At 32.0% G+C, this 24,841-nt stretch overlaps 1 protein-coding gene, 1 long non-coding RNA gene and 1 pseudogene across 5 annotated transcripts; 2 read left to right on the forward strand and 1 right to left on the reverse strand.

Moving 5' to 3' along the window:
- The first annotated feature begins 1,737 nt into the window (after positions 1-1,737).
- LOC106424301 lies at positions 1,738-18,453 on the forward strand. 4 transcript variants are annotated; one of them, XM_048738355.1, is made up of 8 exons: positions 1,755-1,842; positions 2,171-2,263; positions 2,537-2,671; positions 2,758-2,847; positions 2,931-3,080; positions 3,219-4,819; positions 4,916-5,531; positions 18,031-18,453. In XM_048738355.1, exons 1-8 carry the CDS (start codon positions 1,792-1,794, stop codon positions 18,289-18,291), a joined length of 2,997 nt encoding a protein of 998 aa, XP_048594312.1. In that variant the 5' UTR covers positions 1,755-1,791; the 3' UTR covers positions 18,292-18,453. The 4 variants fall into 4 exon arrangements, with proteins under 4 accessions (XP_022547255.2, XP_048594312.1, XP_022547256.2 ...); XM_022691534.2 differs by lacking the exon at positions 18,031-18,453 and having other exon boundaries at positions 1,738-1,842; positions 4,916-6,078; XM_022691535.2 differs by lacking the exons at positions 1,755-1,842; positions 18,031-18,453 and adding an exon at positions 1,867-1,969 and having other exon boundaries at positions 4,916-6,078.
- LOC106346997 lies at positions 15,092-15,858 on the forward strand. The gene is made up of 2 exons (XR_007315567.1): positions 15,092-15,172; positions 15,487-15,858. It is a non-coding gene; the product is annotated as an uncharacterized LOC106346997 (long non-coding RNA).
- Positions 16,987-17,916, reverse strand: LOC125575415 (annotated as a pseudogene).
- Positions 18,454-24,841: the final 6,388 nt, after the last annotated feature.

A 24,841-nucleotide genomic window follows, 5' to 3' on the forward strand; every position in this document is an offset into this window, starting at 1 on the left:
TTATAATCTATATACAATGAATTAGTGAAAAAGAGAATATTTAGATAAAAACAGTAATATATACTTTTATAGAAAAGAACAAAATGTCTAATAAAACGTCATAAAAGAAATGTTCAAAAAACATTATAAAAGAAACATATGGACTTTGCATGAAAACGTATCTACATTATTTTTTTTTTTGCTAAAAAAACGTATCTAGATATTATGTCAGTTGCACTCTATCATCGGACTGAAGAGACGTCAAATGTCTGAATTCATATATATGGATGCCTTTCAAAATACAATCCAACCTGTGTTTTCTTTCTGCTAAAATTTGGAATCCAACCTGTGTGTTAACGTCGAAAGTTAACATATACTAGTAAAATTGAATAAAAGCTAATAGGTATATTTTTCCATGATATACGCTATAAGGACATCTCAAACCCCATTCTATTTTATACTCTAAAATAGAGTTTAGAGTAAAAATGTTTCAATGGTACTCTATTTTCTACTTTATAATAGTATAAACCTATTTTTTACTTTATATATAGAGTAGTTTTTTTTATTTTTCATTTATCACTTTATTTTTCACTCTAAAATAGAGTATCATTAGAGCAACATCCAACTTTATTATATAATTATTCCATTTTAGAGAAAAAAATAGAGTAAACCATTGGAGATGGTCTAAGCCTATAGCTGATCCGGTCATAGATTAACTAACCAACACAAGAACTTAGATAAAGATGATATACAGATATTTACACACGCTTAATCTCTGATGATTACAACTTACAAGAATGCATGATTAGCTCAACTTGCAAATGAATATGATTCTTCTGAAATGTGTTTAATTCATAATAAACATATGTTTTAAGTTGGTATGTTAATTAAGATTCATGAAGGTATTTGAAAACTTGAAATTGTAATATATAATTAACATATTAGGAAATTATTTTGGCAGTTCGATATTTTAAAGAAAAAGTACATAATAAATGTTTTTAACATTTTTACCAAAAAAATTATATCATAAATGTGGGCGAAGACAGCAAGAATCAACAGAATATCTCCATAAGCTATAATAAATGACGTAATAATGGCCTTGGGATGAGATCGTGGCGAATATTAAAGAAGATACGAGTTGCATGACAAACACTTGTTTCATGCATTGTCCTGCTCTCTATCGACTTTTCCACTGGCACAACTTAATTTTGCATTGCATGCAATCAATTACGACGTATAAGATGAATCTTTTGTATTTGTATGTATTATATATGTAGTGGAAATCAATTTTTTACCTATTTGTATGTATGTATGATTATATATGTAGTGAAAATCAAAATTTATACTCCCCTCAATCAAAATTTATACTCCCCTCATTCCATAAGATGTTTTGCTTAAATGCACAACAATTAAAAATTTTACTTTAAAAAAAATAATATTATTAATAATATAAATTCAAAATAAGTTAACTAATCATAAATAATGTACTAAAATGTTATTGGTTAACCAACTTTTAATAAAATTAAAGTAATTTAAAATTATCAAAATATCTTATATTTTGAAACATCAAAGCTTTTCTGAAACGTGGTTTAAAAATTTCATACATCACATTTATTGAAATTTGAATCCTTTTTTTCTTTAAATTAGACCATAATATGGGCTACATTTAAAGCCCAATTAGATCTAACGGGCCTTTGAAAGCGAAAACAAGCAGGGCGCAGATATTTTCAATAGCTAAAATGCAAAGAGCGGGAAGCTAAGAGAGGAAGAGCTATTCTAGAGATAGAAAGAGAGTAAGGGAGAGGACGAGAGATGGAGAAGAAGAATGCGATGAGGATACTAGAAGAGATCAAATCTTCCGATGTAAGCTTCTTCTTTTTCTCTTCCAGCTTCGATTAACTTTCAAAAAATCTCGCGACTGTTCCGTACCATCTTCGTCCTGCGCTATGTAAATTTTACAATCCGTATCCTTCCGATTGCTTGATTTATGGTCTGGATTGAGTTTTCCGCAGCTTAAAATCAGTAATCATCAGAATCAATTTTGTTTTTGATTCATGTACATATATGATTGTATCCTCTTAGGAGTTGGTAGCTATTAAGAATGGATTTACTGAAAGCAGTTGCAAATTTTTAGCTCATAAGTAGGTCTAATGAGCTTTCACTTTCCTCTATGTATGTACAACAACAACAGCTTATCGAGAATCGGGTTCAGCTACTCACACAGCTTGCTCAGTTAGATACACAGGAGAATTCTGATGTGGCGTCTTTCCTCCAGAGCCTAACAGTATCCACACTTAGTTGATGTATATATAATTAGTTGTACGCTCTCTCTGTGTGTCTGATTGTTGCTTTCAGGGAAAATATTGTGAGAATAGAGATTTCAGGATTATGATGTTCAACACTTAAGCGCTCAAGTTATCTCTGCTTCATGTTTGATATGTTTAAATGTTACATGCCTTTCTGGTTTACTACTATGCTTCACTTGGATTAAGACTATTAGATATGGTTTAAATGGTCTGTTCTGGCATGTTTCAAGTCGTCCTTGACAATAGTATAGACACTCTGGGAAGACACCACATGTCTTGACGTGTCCCAGTGTTTGTTGAACAAGGCAATTCTGCATGTTGCTTCAAAGTACCTGGCTTTGGACCGGTCTGATTGCTCTCAATATTTTCTAGCTTTTGGTATTAAGGTACAATAGTTTCCTTGTTTGGCTGCTTAAATGCTGAAGTGCTGAACCTGAGCTTGAATCACCTTTTCTTACTCCACTTCTTGTAGGTAAGCCAATGGTGTGCAAAACATTTGTACATGTCTGTTATGTCGATGGAGGAGTCTCAAGAGGAAGAGCATTCTAACATTTTCTTTCAGGTTGGTGATGTTAGACGCTTCTGTAAGTACAAGTCTCTCAGAGATTACTGGTCGACTGAGTTATGCTATCATTCTTAATGCAGCTTCTTTTGGATTATCTTCGCTTTTCTGCCTCAAGTTTTACTGCTATTGGAAAAATATGTTTCATGAGTGATGAGGCCTCAGCTGTTACAGTTCATAAGTTTGTTTCAGAGCAGCTGAATTTGACAAAGGAGGTGATATTGAATGCCAAGGTATCTTCCGGATAATCATCTGAACAATGAATTGATTAACATATGTTTTGACTGAAATTACATTTTTCTACTGAAGGTTGAGATTAGTGTTTAGCATTGTTGTCATCTGTTAATAGCTTTCACCTCTTTTTGAAACAGAAAGTTGAATCCTTTTCCTTGGAGATTTTTAAGGCTGTGCAAGGGGTGATTGACTCTATCGTTCGTCTGTGCAAAGAGTTCTCTCCAACAGTGAATCAGTGTGTGAATGAAATGAAGACTAATGGAAATGTAGGAATATCAACGATGGAGGAAGGCAACAACGTATGTAATTTGGTTAGCATAATCACGATGGGAGTTAAATCTATGAGCGAATTGGGTATGCTTGCTGCAAGAGATGGTGGTAATCTTGTGACAATTCTTAATACATCATGGAAGGGTGTGATTTCATTGCTTCAGATAGACAAGCAGACATTGGCATCTAAGGTAGATGTAGGAGAGATCATTCTGAAGCTGATATCACTGATCAAGGAGTCTCTGAGGTTTTCCGCTGTGGCTTGGTCTTGTTCGGTGAAGGAAAACATATCTGCAACAGAAGCCAGAAGGGTCTTTCTTCCTGTGAAATTTTATCTCATCAATGCTGTTAAAGTTGCGGCGCTGTTTCCAAACCAGGTGTCTATGGTGTTCAAGGAAATATCACTCTGCATCTTGATGATCTCTGCGTTCAAAGTTTCGCTGAGCCAACAAACCCATGGCAAATACGCAAGTGAAGTAATGACGGATCTTCTTGAGAAAACAACTGTAGATCTTCTAAATGCACTGTTGAACGCAGGCGAAATAACACAAGAACTCAGGCTCTCACTTCTTGATTCGTTGTTCATAGATGAACAATGTTTCCCGACCCAAGTTTGTAACAAACAGGGCCATGGTTCGCAGACAGAACCATCATTGGTGGATATCTTGTCTTTATCTGTTGAATCCGCAGCAAGTGCCAGAGGTTTGCTCCTGGCTCGGGTTGTACTGTTTCAGGCTGTCATGAGGTATTCTTCTGAGCTTGAAGAAGATGCAAAGCTTGCAATCACCAGAAAGCTGCAATGGCTTCTCGATGTATTAACAGACGAAAAGGTTTACACTTCAGTCCTTTCTTCTCAGCTACCAATGGCAGATGGTTCGGGGAAGACAATTGTCTGGGAATCAATGTTTTCAGCTCTGCTTCTATCTCTCAAAACCCTTATGATTACTCTGTCTTCATCTCCTGCATGGGAAGAGCTTGAAACACTATTACTCAAGAATCTCTTGCATCCCCACTTCCTGTGTTGGCAGATAGTCATGGAACTCTGGTGCTTCTGGGCTCGTCATGCCACTGACGTTACGGTGGCCAATGTGATCGATAAACTTTGTATCTTCATGTTGTCAATGTCAACATCAGAAGCGCCTCTTTGTCCTGATTCCGTTCTCAGAAGAACTGCAAAGTCCATCTGCTTTCTTCTCACTCACAGCCCCAAATCCTTAACAGCTCAAGTTTACAAAAACATTTCCACTGAGAGCAGATCTGAATCGGCACCAGATGCATATCTAGCCTTGCTGTTAGAGGGCTTCCCGCTGAATTTTCTTCCCGACAGAATGATAAGCGACGCGAAGAAACAGATTGTCGCAGAGTTCTTTCACTTCATTGAGAATTTCACTGAGAAAACCTCAAATTCCTCCAGATACTTTGTCCAGGGAGGTCCGGTTGTAGCACTATCTGCTTGCCTTGGGATACTGTAAGTAATTATGATATATACTCTTAACAATTTTCCTTTGAAACTTTTGTGTTGTGGTCATTGTGGATATTGAGTGTTTTCATTTTTTCTCTGTAGGAAGATGAGCATACCAGAGATTGACTCCAGAACTCTGAAGTTTGGCGTCGCTCTCATTCAAAAGCTAAGAAACTCCAAAGACGAAATGACAAGGGTTCGTTACACTGAGATTCTCAGCGAAACACTATCAATCATCTCAAGAAGCGAGCAGCTCTACACTTGCCAAGAGATGGATAATGTCATAACAGAGCTTCAAAGGCTTTTCATTACAGAAACTGATAACAGTCAGCATCATCTCCATAAACTGAAGCCAAGCCTTGCTCTCTTCTTGTCAGGACTTAGCAATTACGAAATGTCTGAAACCGAAACCTGTCCAAAGAGCAGGGCGGTCTGGGAACTCTACCATTTGCTTCTCAGGAAACGCCACTGGGCTTTGGTACACCACGCGGTTACTGCGTTTGGTTATTTCTGCGCACGTACTGGCTGTGCCCAGCTATGGAGATTCGTACCTGAAGACGCTGCTCTAGCTTTCGATATAGCTTCTGGAAAAGAAGCAAAAACAGAGCGGTTCATGTCAGAGTTAAAGATGTTCTTGGAGAAAGAACAAGCGCTTCTCTCGACCACAGCTTCACAAGAGGAACTCGAGATGCTTTCGAAAGAAAGCACGCAGGTCAAAGCAACAGTGCAGAAGCTTCTAGAAGGAAGAAAGCAGCAGAGATCAGTGGAAGTAGAGAAACAATCGAACAAGAGAAGGAAACTTCCAGAAGGAATATGCAGAGGAGTGGAGTTATTGCAGAAGGGAATGAAGAGGATCAACGAAGGTTTAAGTGAGATGAGTTCAGATGAGAGTCAAGACTTTCAAAAGAGTTTACTGAATCAGTTTTCATGTCTTGAAGATTTGGTGTCTCATTTGGTAAGCCTCGCTGCTTCTGAGTAAGATATATACTTTTGTTACTCCTGAATACTGTTTTTGTTAGTCAATACTTTCAATTGTGCATAAGGAAAAGATGATCAAACTAAAGCTGTGTTAAGAAAAAACAAATCAAATATTAGCAAATGGGCTGTCAGTATGACAAATTATTATGTTTTCAACCATTAATTCAGCTGTTAGATTCTAAGTACATCACGCTAAACTGTTGTATAAAAGTTTATGACTAAGAGTCTTACTCTTATTTGCATTATGGAATTTTTTCTATTAAATTATAATAAATCACGTTCACTAAGATTTGAACTCAAATTTCTTAAGGCAACTCTAAACATAATTCAACACTAAATTTTGGTGTTTTGGTGCTGAATTTTATTTTTCATATCCAACCATTACACCAAACTATATACCAAAACTATGTTATATATTAAATTTTAGTTTAAAAAGTCAATAGTTTAATTATTTATAGTTGAATAATTATGTTTAGGACAATTCTCTCAAATATACATTTTTAAGTTTTTGTCATAAAAATAGCACTCAAAAAATAAAATGACTAAGAAAGCACATTTTTGTTTTGAAAATTTTAATTTTTTATTTTTTAAAATTTGAAACTCTATCCCCAAAACCCCTACGGGTGTTTTTCAAAACCAACCCATATTTTCAAGTCAAATCCAAAACCAACCCTTTTTTTTTTGTCCATACTATTCATCAATAAAATTTCCATACTATCCTTATGTTTTTGAATTATTCACAAAATTGCCATTTTTATTTATTTTTTTATTAATTTCGAAATTAACAAAAAATCAAATACACCCTAACCATTTCTTCTTATTTACAAAAATGCCATCATCATCAATTTTTCCAACCACCATGAACCACCATTTTTGAGCTCTAAAGCTCTAGAATTCAATTTTCAACCACTTTTTTTTCTCATTATAACCCAAAAAACTTCATTTTCTCTCATCTCCTCTACATTTCCATCTAAAAAACTCTCATAACTATCATTTTCATAATCACAAACTTCATATTTTCGAGTTTCTTCATTAGTGAATCGTTAAAGATGCTTCTTTTTGCTCATATTTGGAGTTTGGACGGTTGAAAAGGTTGGAAACAAGCTTTACACATGAAAAATGTAACTATTTACATGATTTTCGTTCTTTTTCAGATCTGTGTCGCGACGGTAGACTGTTTTGTATGTCTACGCCTCCGTGGAGACTTACGATGCAGTCTATTTGTCAACGCACGGGTTAGTTTTGCAATTGAGCAGACAAATTTTTTTTCTAACGCAGACTTCCCCAGTAGTCTCCGTCTTTACCTTTGACAACAAAAATAAAACTTTCGGTAGACTTACTAAGACGTCTACCTAAAAGAGGTTAGTTTTTCATTTGACCGAACTTTTGACTTTTCAAAATAGACTTCAACGGAAGTCTACAAAATGTAGACTGCCAACAAAGTCTATAAAAGGTCAGTTTTGCATTTGACCAAAACTTTGACTTCGTGGAATATGTTAGTTTTGTGTTTGACCAAAAAGTTTAAAAAGCAATCAAAAATTTATTAAATTGTAGACTTCATATGCAGTCTTCTTATCTTAAAAAAAAAATGTAGACTGCGTATAAAGTCTACTTTTTTATTTTGGTCAAATGCAAAACCAACCCGTCGGATTTGAGAGTAGACTTCACAAGAAGTCTACACACCCGTAGACGTTCATTTTAATCTACTGATTTGAAGTCAAACTTGGTCAATTGCAAAACTAACCTCTTTCAAAAAAATTCAAACATGTAGACTACATATGAAGTCTAGTTCTGAAAGTCAAATCTTGGATGAATTCTGGTCAATTGCAAAAAGTAACCTTTTTAAATTGTAGACTGAAATGAAAGTCTACATGTACAAAATTACAACTTTTATTCAACTATAGAAAGCAACCCGTAAAATGGTCAATTGCAAAAACCAACCCAAAGAGTAGACCTATTTGACAGTCTACGTCTGTAAACTGAAAAGAACGTCAACATCTTCAGAGACTAAATATTAAGTCTTCATAGAAAAATCTATAAAAATGTGAATTTGTGTATTATTCATTAAATTTTTTTCTAGTTTTTTTGTTTGACAGTGTGTGTTAGTTAATCCTAATGGGTTTGAGTGATTTTGAAAATAATTTTTTTTTTATAATTATGAAGGTATAATTCATTTGATTTGACAATGTTGTTAGCTAATAATTGTAGACGTATTTCTAAGTCTTCGTTTATAGTTTTGCTAGTAAGGCTGAGCTTGTTTCAAAGCTGAAGTCGGTGACTGTGGAATATAATTTTACATTTTCAGCATATAAGACAACAAAAACTCTGTATGTGGCTAAGTGTCGTGTTCAAGGATGTGGTTGGAAACTTAGAGCGAGTGTGAAGTATGGGCCAAAGACATTTTGGGTGACAAAATATTCGAAAAAGATGAAGAATCGGAAAGGTTGAAGAATGTTCCTTGTGCATGATGGCTGTACACATGGTAAACTTCTTGAAATGACACAAGAAGATTATGATCTGGACAACAAAATTGAGAAGATGGTGCTAACCTATTCCTTACCAAACATCATTTAAAACAAATGACTCCGAATAGGAATATACTCCTCTTATGCCTGTCACGAATAATCGACAAGTACGGAACTTGATCGAGTTATCTAAGACACACTTTGTACGCCTTTGTGTATCAAGCCTGCGCCAATACACTAAAAAAATTTGGATTGACTATATGTTAAATAATAAGTGTAGACGTTTTTGTAAATCTACAAATGTAGACTGCAGTTGAAGTCTACGTCGTAAATTCTATTAAAAGTGTATTTGTGTATTATTCATCATATTTTTTCATGATTTAATTATTTTACAGTGTATGTTAGTAAAATTTTAATGGTCTTGGATGAATTTCACAATTTAATGTGTTATAATTATACACTTGATACTTATTGCAAATTGTTTTGATTAGTATTATTCTTGAAAATTTTTGGGAAAATTTTGTATAGATTTTCTTCTTCTCACATGTGTGTTAGTTATTATTTTAGCTTATGGTGGTTTTACTTGTTTGGTTGGTTAGATCTTGTGAAAAAATTGATATCTAACAAAAAATTAATAATATCATACAAGTGAAAACAACTAAAAATGAATACAATGTTTATAGATTATGCATTAAAAAATTATTTAAAAATTAATATTTTATTATGAAAGTTATTACAGAGCAATATATTAAAAAGTATTCTTGAGTATGTTTGATTTTTCATAATCTTGATGCTTCAAATAAAGTCTTGGAAAAAGTACCTGCCAAATAAGATAGAGTTATGAGAAAAACATAAGATAAAAAATAAAATCATATTTTAGTAGACTTTTTATTAAGTCTACGTAAAGTTATTGTTTAGTAGACTTTAGTTGAAGTCTACACTAATGGAAAATTTTCATATTTAAAAGTGTGCATTTAGAAAATTTGAAAATATTTTGTTCTGGAAAATATTTCAAAAATGGTTTTTTGTCATCCTTGTAACAAAGCAAAAAGATAATGTATGAATCTATAAATTTAGTTCATTATAAACACAAAATATCTTATAATGAATATATGGAAAGCTTACATTTTTGGGAAGATGATTTGAAAATATTGGAAGAGAATACCTGCAAAATAAAATAAAATTTTAAAAAATAAGATAAAAATTAAAATCATATTTGAGTAAACTTCTAATGAAATTTGCTTAAAATTCAAGGCTAGTAGACTTCATTTGAAGTCTACCAGCCGTAAGTTTTAAGTAGATTTCAAATGAAGTCTACTCTATCAAAAAAAATAGATCTGAAAAATAATACATTAAAAATATGAAATAAGTTTAAATCTAAAAAACTTTTAAAAATATGATTTAATAGACAAAATAGTTATAAATTAAAGACATATTAATATGAATTTTAATATGTAACTTTATTTGAATATAAATACTAGAACACATATTTTAAATCTATAGATGTAAACCTTACATTTCTAGGAGGAGAAGAGAACAACTATGGAAGAAAATACCTGCAAAATAAGATAAAATTATTAAAAAACATAGAAAAAAAATTAAAGTCATATTTTTGTAGACTTCCAATGAAGTCTGCTTAAACTTTATGGTTTAGTAAACTTCATATGAAGTCTGCAAGCTTTAGTAAACTTCTTTAGAAGTCTACACTGTCTGATAATTTTCAGATCTGAAAAAATCTATATATTTTGAAATGTGAAAATAATTTTAAATCTGAAAATACTTTACATAATATAATTTATAAGGTAAACTAGTAGCAAATTAATGTAGAGAGCTTGATCTATAAATTTATTTGAATATAAACATGTAAATACATATTTAAAATCTATTAATCTAAAACTTACATTTTTAGAGGAGATGATGAAATCCATGAGTGATAATACCTACCAAAAAAAGATAATATTGTGAGAAATAAACATAAAATACACATTTAAAATCTATAGATCTAAAACTTACATTTTTTAAAGGAGAAGATGAAAACCATGAATCATAATATCTAAAATGACAAGATAATATTGTGAGAAAGACTTGAGAAAATTTTAGAGAGAAAGAAGATAATGAGAGAGATTTAGAAACAATTGAGAGAATTTTAGAGAGAAGAAAGAAAGTTTTAGAGAGAAGGGAGAGAGTTTTAAGAACTTGTGCAGCCACTTTAGAGAGAGATTGAATAAATTTTGTTTATATAGGGAGACAAAAATGTAACTAGGTTAAAATTTACGATACTGTAGACTTCGTTTGAAGTCTACTAAAATTAAAATTTTGGAGTAGATCTTACTATAACATAGTAGACCTTTTTGGAAGTCTACTATAATAATTTAATTATTGTTGTTTATTCTTTATTATTTTAATAATTTTAATATATGATTTATTAAATTTATTTCTTTATTTTTTAATAGTTATAGTATATGATTTCACTTTTTTATTCTTAAGGAACTTAACTTAGTTTAAATATAATGATTTTTTGTAAAACAAATTGAAAAATATAGACTGAAAAAGACGTCTTCAGATAAATAGACTTTATTGTAGGTCTACGAAACCCTAAACCACAAATATCAAACCCTAAATGTTTTGCTTGATAATCAAAAAGTCTCATTTATACAAAATATAAACTACTAAACATTAATATGCAGATTTAAGTTAATAAAACAAAAAAAAAAACAAAATCTAAAATCTAACCCTATGAAATCAACTACTAAAAGACATAACATGTTAGAACCTTTTGTTTCTAAACTATGAACATAGTCTAGCACATGATAACCAAATTAGTATATATTCTTCAAAATTGTTCGATTATATGAAATTTTAATTTATTTACTTCATATTATCCATTATATTGATGATTAATTAAAAATATCACAATAATTATTTTTATACATTTTCAAAATTAAATTAGTAGACCAAATTAGAGTGTAGACTACAAAACAAGTCTATAAAGTAGACTTCGTAGGAAGTCTATATATATGTAGACTTCTTTTATTACGTGTAGACTTCCAAAGGATAGAAACGTAAAATATATTTATGTTTTTTGTTTGGTCATAAGGGTGAAATAGTACTTTCACTACTCCTTTAGGTTGGTTTTGCATTTGACTGAAAGTGGGGTACACTTTTACATTTGACTTGAATATTTGAGTTGGTTTTAGCAAATGTCCCAACCCCTACCCCTTAACTCTAAACCCTAAGTCTAGATTGGTTAATAAAACTTATTTTGGTCATTTTCTTTATTAGGTCTATTTTTGTGAAAATAAACTAAAAAGAAATATCTAAGGGAATTTATCTTATATTTATTTTATTTTTTTTTTAAATTTGGTAAGTTTATGTTTCCACAGTTGACAGTTTATTTAAAATATTATTTATTTCTTTTACTTATTTTATATTTTATTTTTTATTCATGTAAAATTTAGTTGAATCTAAAATTTATGAAAAGTTCTTTTATTCTGTTACAATTTCAAAATAACACTCATTTAATTGTATTACTAACTGAAAATATAAAATAATATTTTAATGTTTACTAATCTCAAAATAAAAATGAAAATTACTAGGATATAATTATTTATAACTATAAGTTAGGAATAATTAATAATATTAGTTTACGTATAATTAAATGAAAAGTAATATATATTATTTTAGTATTTAGTATGATTAATAGTATTACACCAAATTTAGATTAACATAATTCACAAAATATCAAATTTAGTGAAATGATGCTGTTTCTATTGTTTTTCTTCAGCAGTCATTTCTCTTGTTTCATTTTTTTTAGCAACTAAGATTCATTTCTATTGTTTCATAAAAAATAAAATTACACTAATTTTATTTTTTTTGGTGTTTTGTAGGAGTTGACCTTCTTATAAAAACATTTATAAATTCTTAATTAACCATTAATGAATACTATATTTTGATCCGCGCTTCAAAAACACATGTTTATTCTTTAAAACATAATTTTAAAAGATATAATATATGTTAGTTTTTATAGGTTTGGACAGTCTATCCAAACTCGAAAATTCAAACCAGAACCGATTCAAAAATGTTTGGTTCATGTCCGAGTCAAGGCTAAAGTAATTATTGATTTTTTTGGACTTCAGTTCAGGTACAAGTCCTACCTAATACCCGTTCAGAAATTTGTAAATATATGTTTGAAGTTCGTTTAGTTTTATAGAACTACATTATATTTTATACACAATACTATTGAAAGTGGGGTTTATAAAGAAGTTAAATTAACGTAGGCTTTTTGATAATGTAAAGAAGTTGAGTTCTACTATATGTGAATACAACAATGTTCAGAAAATTGATCCTTTAAATTACACATTGGAGTCCAAAATATTTTATAAAAAAGTTATCTCTCGATCCACGGATGTAAAAATCAAATCTAACCTCTCACCATTTAGCTTACATTATTGTTTTCAAATCTGATCCATTTAAATCTATCTTATAAGCCCAAGATCAATGGACAAAATTGTCATTAGTGAGATTTAAACTTTTTCATAAATTTAGGAATATTGTTTTCAAGAACTGATGGATATTATCATATTATATTGATATCCTTAATTAATAATAGATAATTTTTAAAAACAAATATTTCTATATACATACAAAGAGAAAAGTCTTTAGCGTAGGAATCATGTAATGTTATGGTGTATGATTTTATAGATATAAAACAAATAATATAGTATAACTTTTGTGAAAATTCTGCTATAAAGATTGATATTGCTTTGACCAATGTTGGCTAATCTTCATGACATAGACAAAATGGTTTATATTTTTATACAATAATGTTTCATCAATTTGATTAACTATCTTAATTGCCACAAAATATCATAACATGTGCTATCAAGCTTTTGTGATTGTTTGGTAAAATATTTTTATTAGAAAATAAATTTAGTAAAAAGTAAAAGAGAATTCCATAATGTCATAAATTACATATATGTGGTTAGATAGATAGGCTTAGTAAATAGTAAAATAATATAATTCATATTTTAATTAAATAGAAGTATAAGTTAGGTAGAATTATCCACAAAAATAGGATAAAAAAACAATGAGTTTAATATTAATAACCTCATGGTAACAGTCACATTTATATATATATATATATATATATATATATTTTTTTTTTTTGTTAAGTTTCTAATAAATAGGTTCAATGACTTTTGTATAGTAAATTTTTGGGATAATTCTCTTTTAGTAGTATAGATTTTGTTATTTTGTAGTCAACACTTTATTTTGTGTATGTCTCTTTGGGCGACAACTGACAAGTTTCACAAACATAAGTTACAAGACAGACCTAGTAATAAACTAATAATTAATTTATTACTCTTTGACTGATTCCCTTGTTCAATTCGCGTTTTTTTTGTCAAAATTCATTAATAATTAATTTATTACTCTTAAGAAAACGTTTGTATAATTACTACTAAAGCGCTATATATATGGACTGAATATGTTGAAGCATTCCAAACTACTTCAAGTTCAACTCTAGTATAACAATCTTATTGAGAAATCCTGCATCAATGAGAAATTCACCAAAACTTTGTGTTGTTTTTCTGATCATGGTTCTTTTGTTTGGTCCGAGTCATGAGTTAGCACCGTTTTGGCCCGACACCACCGTCATAGTGATAAATAATCTTGGAGGTCCACTTCTTACGGTTCATTGCAAATCCAAAAATGATGATTTGGGGGTTCACATGGTGGCTGCCAACAAAGATTACCACTTTTCATTTCAGCCAAATGTATGGAAAACAACACTGTTTTTCTGCGGCTTCCAATGGAACAATCAGTTCAAGCGGTTTAATATATTTGATGCTACGAGAGATGAAGGTGTAGGTGAAAAATTTAACTGGAGTATCAAACCCGATGGTCCATGCAAGCTTGGTAAAAAGGTTAAATGTTTCCCATGGAAATAATTTGATAATAAATGATTGTGATGATGATAAATATATAAAGATGTTTTTACACACAATAAAAATATATATAAAGACGATCAAAATAAAAATATAGTTTCCTGTTTCATTGTGTTTCTTTTTCCTTGTATTAGTTTAAAATGTTCGGTTATGAAGCTAATAATCTGAGATCTTATAACATAAAGAAGAGCTTAACTCTCTTCTCAGGAGGACACGTTATCAAATAAAGGCACCAGAGCGAGACACCTGTCCACTGCAATCAAAACTCACCGTTTGATTTATTCTAATTTATATATCGTTTGGGCTTTAGATTGCACAAGGGTTTCATATGAAGCTCTAAAAGCCCATCTTCAAAATCGTATAATTCTGACTCTCAACGTGTCGTTTACAATTTCAATCGTCCGAACCATTATTCTTCTCCGCCATCGCATGTAGGCTCCAACTCTAGGGTTTCGATTCGTCTTCTTCTTCAGACCCTGATTCTTACCAGTTTCATCTTCATCTTCTTAAAGTCCTCCTTGATTCAATCATATACGATCTACATTTATTGTCTGCATCTCTCTTGCAAGGCAGTTGAAATCTCAGTATAAAAAGGTTAGCATCCCTACTCTCGAAATCATCCTATCAACCTATTCAAACATATATATCCCTTTATTTTCTGGAAAGTGGCTAGCTCTAATTTTAGTATCCTCCATCTCTTCTTTCTAATTAACTAATCTACATACATGACTTTTGTCAATTTCTTTTAGGAAGGACCAAGAAAAACAAAGCGACACAATTAACCAAATCTGGGTATTTTCTCATCATCTTCTTTTCAGTTTCTCTATATTTTGTATTTTTGCTTATATGTTCATGAGAAGAGTTCTAACTGCTGTATATCTAGATAAGCACGGCAATTGGATCAAGAAGAAACATAGGCACTCCAGAAATGCATGAAACTATATGTATGTTACTTACGGGTTTTGATTTTGGTAAGCCATCTTTTGATGATCTGTAGTGGATCATATCTTTAGTTTTGGATAGGCTTTGGTGTTAATTGTTAAATCATTTGTTTCTAACATTGTCTTTCTTCCTCCTATAAGCAACTCTTCCGAGATTTGTCCTCTTCTCTTTTTCTCGAGTTACAGTGATTTTGCAATTAATCGTTTGTTCTTCTGGGTTATTGTTTGGGGGAAAATCATTTGTTCTATTTGAGACCATTACGGTCTGTTTCTTAGAGTCACAGAAAATCACTGCTCTACTTTGTCTTCTTCGCATGTGACCTCATAACTTTTCAACTTCGTAGGAGTTCTTCGCATTGGAGCATCAGAATTGGTCAATTCTCTTTCAGCATGTATGGTCATGAAGACGGATTGCCGTATCGGATCAGAGAATTAAAAGTACCGACATGTTGGTATTTCGAATAAGAACTATATTAACACAATCTGGCCTGGGTTGCGTAGAACTCTTAAAAATACATATCCATGTATAGCATAAAGCTGAGAGCTTAACTTTTTGAATGTCATCGATTGTGCTCCTCAAGCTAAGATTTCTCATCAATTTATCTCAGTTCCATATAATTTATTTACTTTTTACTCTAAGACAGAACAGGCTTCGGTTCTGTTTGATTGGCTGTTGCATGTGTAGTGGTTGTGATGAATGGTTTAGATTTGAGTGAGCTTGGTTGCTATTGTGTGTCATAAAACGTTTTGATTTTTCCTGACAAAAAGCTACACATTAAGGTGCATAAAAAAGTTTAAACGGTCTTAAAAAAGGGAAGAAGCCTACAGTTAATAAAAACAAATTCCAGAATATTAACAGAACTCATATCTCTCAATCAACAAAGGTGCATAACTATACGTGTTGTCCATGAGAACCCTCTCATTCTAGATAAAACGCCCACTAAATGACATCTCTTTATTGCGAAATAAGTCCATTTGTTGTGATTAATTGGTAGGCACGCTCATTAGTGTTCAATCTGTTATACTATTATATGATCTTCATTTTTCCGCATCTTCTTGGACCAGGAGAAGGGAGGAGAAAGTTGTAGTCTGTTGTGATAGTTGGAAGGGAGTTAGTTCTCTCTGATCTAAATCATGTCTTTTATACAGCAAGATGTTCAAGTAAGATAGAGCTATGTATCAAATCTAATATTCTTTGTCTCTGTTTTTGAATTTTCTTTTTATCACCCAAGTTGTCCAGCTGGGAATATGTATTCATCAACCTGAATCAACATTCAACATGATGAGTTTATCCAATGTGGTTTGGTTATTTTGAGTCTTGGTTTAGTTGGTTTGTCTTTTGTAAAACAGTTTTGCCATTTATGGAAATCTATAAAAGGAAATAAAACATACAACTTTTCCTTCTTCCCCCAAGTTCTGTTTTTTCTCTCTATCAAGATAATCTTCATCTGTTGCCTTCAAATCATTTAACCTTTTACTCTCCAAAGTGTATTGTAGTGGTCTCTATTTTCTATTCCAAGTAGCATAATTAATACAACCGATCCATCTTCTACGGCAATTACGAAGGCAATATTCAAACTAACTAACAAAATGTAAATCATAATCAATTTATGGCAATGAAAAAAAATTGTAAAACAACACAATACATTAAAAATTCTTCATTTAGTTCCCACAAATACGAGAGCTCTGCATTGTAAATCTTACAACTGCAGTAGCATATAGATACAAAGATCATGTCACAACCAAACATGGAGTCTGCACAGAAAACTAACACACGACCTCAAAAATAATATGAACGAACTATCATAAATCCCGCCCGTAGGGCGGGTGTCCCCTAGTATTCTATGATATTTGAATTTACTATTTTATTTACTTTAAGGTATTTCAATATTTGTTTTCTTTTTCACTGAAATTAAGTCCTTTTCATTCATAACAACTTAGAACCAATACATCAAATAAAGAATAAACTCAAACGCCTGGCCCCTCTTGAACAAAAAAGGAAGAGAGCCATTGAGGAAAGCCACTCGCTACATACGATTGAGTTAGTTTCTTTGTGATCACACTCTTTGCAATCAGCAAAGCTGGAGTAATAGCCAATTTCTTATGTAGTATGATGACTCTCATCTTTTTAGAGTAAGTAAGATGCATTCAATCAAAACTGGATTAAACCGAGATAAACCTGAAGAAGGACTTCTCCTCCTGGTTGTCCAAAATGAATGAAGGATCTTCCTTCCACACAACATCATCATATGAGAACGCTTTGGCCAGACAAGAAACCAACTGCTCATGAATCACTTCTTCAGAAGGAAGCAGCGTATCTGTCTCTCTTCTCAGAGATGTGACTTCTTTACCAGCAATCCCACAGGGCACAATGTGCTCAAAGTACTTCAAGTCAGTATCTATGTTGCAGGCCAAACCATGACTAGTGATTCCAGAGGAGATACGAACCCCAATCGCACCAATCTTTCTATCCCCGACCCAAACCACCTTGATGAGGGCCATGGAAAGTGATATGTCCTCCTCTTTGAGTATGAGTATAGTGAAGCTCAGCTCCAATGCCTTTGAGTTCAGCTTCAGGGATCAGTAGGTTGTGATCGGTTCTACGTTTTCCGAGGGTGTAAGATGGTGATGCTGAAGAGAGAGGAGTGTATCCGGGATTCGATTAGCTTTTCTCTCGGAAACGAACTTGTCTTGAAGTTTAAGTGATTCCAGGTAGTTGACACTTGACAGTGCCTAGCTTCCTAACCTCCATCCAGGGTTCTTGGGGATCTCATTTCCTGCACATCATCCATGATCACTCACTTCAGCTCTAAATATAAAATATTGTTCTTCTTTCTTTTTGTCACTTACTAATATAATTGATGGGATCTAAGCGCATGAACAGAAAGGCAACAGTGCAGAAGCTTCTAGAAGGAAGAAAGCAGCAGAGATCAATGGAAGTAGAGAAACAATCGAACAAGAGAAGGAAGCTTCCAGAAGGAATATGCAGAGGAGTGGAGTTATTGCAGAAGGGAATGAAGAGGATCAACGAAGGTTTAAGTGAGATGAGTTCAGATGAGAGTCAAGACTTTCAAAAGAGTTTACTGAATCAGTTTTCATGTCTTGAAGATTTGGTGTCTCATTTGGTAAGCCTCGCTGCTTCTGAGTAAGATATATACTTTTGTTACTCCTGAATACTGTTTTTGTTAGTCGATACTTTCAATTGTGCATAAGGAAAAGATGATCAAACTAAAGCTGTGTTAAGAAAAAACAAATCAAATATTAGCAAATGGGCTGTCAGTATGACAAATTATTATGTTTTCAACCATTAATTCAGCTGTTAGATTCTAAGTACATCACGCTAAACTGTTTTATAAAACTCTATGACTAATAGTCTTATTTTCATTATGGCAATTTTTTTCTATTAAATTATAATAAAACTCAAATCATAATTCAACACTAAATGACTATTTTGGAGTTTTGGTGTATAGATCCAACACTTTTGTATAGTCAATTTTTGGGATGATTTCCTTCTAATAGTATAGAATTTGTTATTATGTAGTCAACACTTTGTTTTTGTGCATGACAAGTTTCACAAACACATGTTACAATACGGACCTAATAATAATTAATTTATTACTCTTTGACTGATTCACTTGTTCAATTCATGTTTTCTTTGGGTCAAAATTCATTAATAATTAATTTATTACTCTTAAGAAAATGTTTGCTTAGTTACTACCAAAGCGCTATATATATGGACTGAATATGTTGAGCCATCCCAAATTACTTCAAGTTCAACTCCAGTATAGCAATCTTATTGAGAAATCCTGCATCAATGAGAAAGTCACCAAAACTTTGTCTTGCTTTTCTTATCATGGTTCTTTTGTTTGGTCTGAGTCATGGGTTACCACCGTTTTGGCCCCGAACCGACCTCACAATGACAAATAACCTTGGAGGTCCAGTTCTTACGGTTCATTGCAAATCCAAAGATAATGACTTGGGGGTTCATATGGTGGCTGCCAAAACAGATTACCACTTTTCATTTCAGCCAAATATATGGAGAACAACACTGTTCTTCTGCAGCTTCCAATGGAACAATCAGGTCAAGCGGTTTGATATATTTGATGCTACGAGAGATCAAGATGACGGTTATAAATTTAACTGGACTATCAAACCCGATGGCCCATGCAAGCTTGGTAAAAATGCTAAATGTTTCCCATGGAAATGATTTGATAATATATGATTGTGATGATAAATATATAAAGATGTTTTTACCAACAAAATAAGAAATATATAAAGATGATCAAAATAAAAAATATAGTTTCCTTCGTTTCATATTGTGTTTCTTTTTCCTTGTATCTATCCTATAATAAAAGCGAGATATGCTTAAAGGAGAAGCATGCCACGTCCTCATAAAAAATCATCCACTCAGATGTTGACAGCTCACACTCCTTGCCATGTCATGAATAACTTCTCCGGGATTTTATAGACGTGTTTGAGTTTCATAAAATACTTGGGCCTTTGCTAATTAAAAGCTAATCTCCTCTAAGCTTACTTTATGGCCCAGCTTATCAGCACGAAAACCAACTCATATACTGTTCATCTTCTTCACCTCTATGAGAGAATCCCTTGATGTTTTGATCTCCTCAGCTCATCCTGTGTATCGTTCACCTACCACTTTAAATTCACTTAAACCACCATTGTTACTGCCTCAATCAAAAGCCTATGAAACTGTTGTGATTTCCTCACCTCAGCACCCTATATATATCGTATTCAGACTTATTTGTTTTCCAATGTATTCTACAGACCTCTATTTTTTCAGCGGCGCCTCTCCTCGGTTGGGTGGAGTTCTGGTAGTCATAAAGTATGTTCAGATTCACAGGATTCTGTCATTGACGGTGGACGCAGTGGAATTTTAGCTTCTGGTAGCGGCAAAGGCTGTTGAGTATCACAAGCTTCTGGGGATTATGATGGCTATGTATACCACAAAGATGATTGGAACATAGTTTCATCGATGGCTTTAGACGGTGGAACGGTGGAGACGTTGGGACTGAAATTATTTGTGAGCTTTTACCCGTGAGTGTGGAGTCTGGGGAGTTTTGGTTTCTGGTGATGGTAAAATTAGTTGAGATTGAATGGATTACTCAGGAGTTTCAAAGTGTCTCCACTTTCTCCTTTCTCCAGTCTTCTCTTTTAACGCCTACAGGCCTGTAACTGTGACTCTTTTTCTCACCATCGAGGTCCAAACATCAACCTTCTCTTAAACCCAAGGTACTTATGTTCATATGCTGCTTTAATCCCAATAATAACTTCATCAGTCCCATGTGCAAACATTGGCAACTTACAAGGAGTTTTGTGAACACAATAGATAAGTCAAAACGTTATTAGAATTGAAGTGATGGAGTAATGGGATTTGACAAGGAGTTTTGTAAGGTAATTAGTTTCGCTTCATTCAAACTTAATTCAGATATGACAATAAGTTTTGTAATTATCTAAGGTAACATGTATCTTCTTTAAGTCAAACGTTTTATTATCATGATGTACGTACAATTTACTTCCTTCCCCAAAACTGTCTATACAGGATGCGTAGATGAGATGATGATCTATGTTGCAAACTGGCCATGATGAAGATGAAAGGAATCCAATTCTCAGGACGCGCAAGCGAAGAAGGACGAGCGTAGATAACATGTAAGGAACATTTTTCTCTTTTCAGTTCTCTTATTTTTGCACACTATTTTGGTTTGAGGGAGAATTTTGTATTTATATGTTTTCTGCTTTGATTACTTTACTAAGTTGCTTTCATATGTGACTACATCTAGCAACTTGCATTAAATTGATTTTACAGATCGAGCATCTTCCAAGCAAGATAGTCAAATGGTGAATAATGTACTGCATACAAAGGTATAGCTCGACCAGAGTTTTGTGAAAACAATAGATAAGGTTAATAGATCTCAAGTTTGGCTTTCATTGAGGTTTGATTTTCTTTTTCATGGATGCATCATGTTTGTTTTTATGTGGAGTGAACATGATGTTGATGGATGTCTTGGAGACACTGATCTTGAGAAGTCTATTACAAATGGCTTGACCAATAAAGATTAACTTTCTCGAAGTAAAAAGATCAGTCCCCACCAGAAATTTGAAGTTGCTAGAGTCTAAGGTGTCTCTATAATCTAATAGCAGCTGCTAATGTCTAATATTCTAATTAAATTACTTTCTTTTGATTTGCTTATACTGTTATGATCCCTATAGTTGTTCATATTGAGCTGTGCAAATATGAATGTTTTTTGGGTTCCATAATGGAAAGAAGATAATGATGCTGAAGGCGTAAACGATCAACTCCAATAATCCCGTTGTCATTCATGTCCTTCTCTCACGTTCTCTTCTCTGTTATGAAGTTACTCCAGAAAATTCTAGGTAATATCAATAGTCTTATAGCTTTGAGAACCCTGTTTCTTCCTCTCTTTTCATATTACATTGATAGTTTACTAAACTATGCGTATGTGAGTAATCATTTATGATTATTGACATTGACAAAACGATAATGGTTTCGGAGTGGCCTGCTACCGTTTGGTTAAGATTCTCTTATGATTGTTGTTCTATAGAATTGTCACAAATCCAACGCTTGTTCTTATCTTTATCATACGAAGAAATATCGATCGGTGCTTCTCTTAAATACAGGCCAATATTATCATTCGCTTCAAATCAGTATTGGTTCTGGGAGGAAATTGTGACAATATGCGTGTTAAGAAAGGGGAAACATCACGAGAAGAAGAACAAGTCTTAAAGGCTAAACGTGACAGCTAGGGCCGTACAATTTTTTGTTAACGATCACCTTCTTTGCCTCGATGTTCTTAAAACAAATGATGTATATTTTTCCTACATAGGGCGTAAAATTTGTTGTTATTCTAAGTTTTTACTTCGAGACTTAATAGCTTCTCCTACGCATTGTTAAGTTTTCCATGGGCTGACCAATGGGATAGTTAGTCAAAGTCAACATTTGCAGTCTGCAGAGAGCAGATTTAGGCATGTGACAATTACTTAGTTAAAAAAAAAGATTAGTCCCATTCTCAAGACTGTTCCTGGATCCACCGATTCATTACTTTCGGAGAGGAAAAGTTTTAGTGGTAGCATTTGATTTGTCAAATGAATCAAACAAGTTTTGTGTTGTAAAGGGTGTTATTACTATCGATGGATTTTATGCTATCTTTTTTTTCTTATTCTTCAACAAAATTAGATATAGGAAAAGTATTTAACAAAAACGTTAAATTTGTAGTTTCAGAGTGCATAAATATTTATATTCAAATAGAACTTACATTCACAAATTCCATTGTAGAAATAATAATACACCAAAACACCCTAAATAATAACAGATACAAAACAAAAAAAAATTGAAAAAAAACACAAGAGTAAAAATATCACAATATAGAAATAATTATATATTTTTTTGTTCACTATAGAAAAAAATTATATTATTAATCATAAACATGATGGCAAAATAAGAATAAAAATTAAAATAAAATAAAAAACAGATAAACAAAGTCGACCGAACGACCATTAGAAGTAAGGGTGTTCAATCCGGATATCGGTTTGGTTTCACTTCATTTTTTTGGTTTTTTTGGTATTTCGGTTTATAAAAAAGCCACCATATTAAAAAATATATTTAATTTGATTTGGTTCGGTTTATATACCATTGGTTTTTAGTTTATTCGGTTTTATACCAAAACCCCATAAATATATTAATCTTCTATAATATTTTATAAATTTTAATATATATGATTATATATTGGTTTTAATATAACATGAAGATATTTTCGTTTTCAAATTGACTATTTTTTAAAAAAATTTACTATTTAAAAAAATTAATAAACATATTAAGTTTATAATAATAATATTTTCTATTGAAATAAAAAAGTTAGTAAAAAGTAAAATTATTAAATAACTAAATATTAACACACATATTTGTCAATAAAAAGTAGAATTTATCTTTTGTTTAGTTTCATAAAAATGAAAAAATAAAATTTTACATAGAATATTAAATTACTAAAATAAAATGAAGATCATATGAATAAAATAAATTATGTATATATTATAAAATATATTTTTATAATTTACATATAATAATACTACTATATTTTAATTGATCGGTTTATTCGTTTTGATCGGTTTATATACCAAATCATATTCAATACCGCGATTTCTTAAAAATAACATATATTCGGTATATTCAGTATTACCAAATACAAACCATTTTCTCTATTCCGATTTAATTATGTTTTAAATAGTTCTGTTTTTACCGGATTAGACACCCTTAATTAGAAGTTTATATTTTGTAATTAGCTAAAATTAATTAAACAATACCATATTTTTATACATTAATTAGAGAAAAATGTAGGATAATCCGCGCGTAGCGCGGACACGGATCTAGTTAGTTTAAAATGTTCCGTTATGAAGTTAATAATCTTAGATATTTGAATTTACTATTTTATTTAATTTAAGGTATTTCAATATTTGTTTTTTTTTTCACTGAAATTACTTGCTTTTCATTCATGACAACTTAGAACCAATACATCAAAATAAAGAATCAAACTCAAACGCCTGGCCCCTCTTAAACAAAAAAAGGAAGAGAGCCATTGAGGAAAGCTCGCTACATACGATTGCGTTAGCTTCTTTGTGATCACACTCTTTGCAATCAGCAAAGCTGGAGTAATAGCCAATTTCTTATATATTATGATGACTCATCTTTTTAGATTTATACAAGTTTGTGTTAATAAAATCATTTGTAAAAACTAATCGAATATTAGCGAATTGCATAGAGCAAGTAAGATGCATTCAATCAAAACCGCATTAAACCGAGATAAACCTGAAGAGTGAAACTGTAAGAAAAAAAACGAATAGATACTTTACTCGTGCTGACGATGTAACCAGCTAAAAACGTTTTTACTATTTTACTCAAATATTGACTAACCAATCACATTTGAGCTAAGCCATTGTGTATTTCAAACAACCAAATTTTCCATACGTAGTAGCAAGGTGACAAGTGTCGACACAATAGGAAGGATCTGTAAAGTTTTTCGGTCTCATACGTAATAACAAGGTGACAATTATGTTTGTATGCAAAATTTTATGAAAACTACATAACTGGTAATTAATTGCATTTCTTATGATTCAAATTCATACTTTATCTTTTAGTGTGAAAACATTTAGTCAACTTTTAATACCTTCTATATTAATTGGAGAATATAGACAATAGACTAACTTTTGTTTTGTAAGTAATTACAAATGAACCACTGGTCACTAGGTATTGAGATGCATGGAAAAATTGTCCACAAAGCACAATTCACTAAAAAACCTGCACTAGCGTGCACTCAAAAAAAAGAGAAGATGAACAAAAGATGAAGGTTGGAGGAAGAAACACAATGCACTAACCATGAGATTGTGAACAGTGATTCAGTTGAAGATAAAAAAAAAGAGGATTATTGGTCCTATTGGACCATTTATATCTATATGCATTGTGTAAAGGCCTTGGCCCGATGAACCCTATCAAATACTTTAACTCAAACCTTTTCGTTCAAAAAGCTCTTATTAAAACCCAAACTGTCTTACATAAAACCGAACTCAACTAAAAACTGAATGTCGAATAAAACTTAGGAAGAAATGGCGGAAAGAAAAGAATCCAAATGAAAGACTCGAGAAAACACTTGCACCATACGGACATCTACT

The sequence above is a fragment of the Brassica napus genome, chromosome A8 (assembly GCF_020379485.1).
Source record: "Brassica napus cultivar Da-Ae chromosome A8, Da-Ae, whole genome shotgun sequence".
In the NCBI taxonomy this organism is placed as follows: Eukaryota; Viridiplantae; Streptophyta; class Magnoliopsida; order Brassicales; family Brassicaceae; genus Brassica; species Brassica napus.

Excerpts from the sequence above, each read along its gene's own strand:
- LOC106424301 (XM_022691534.2), top strand. The coding sequence starts at position 1,792 with ATGGAGAAGAAGAATGCGATGAGGATACTAGAAGAGATCAAATCTTCC. Across the intron at positions 1,843-2,170 it reads AAGAGATCAAATCTTCCGAT|CTTATCGAGAATCGGGTTCA; the intron begins GTAAGCTTCTTC and ends CAACAACAACAG. Across the intron at positions 2,264-2,536 it reads CTTTCCTCCAGAGCCTAACA|ACACTCTGGGAAGACACCAC; the intron begins GTATCCACACTT and ends ACAATAGTATAG.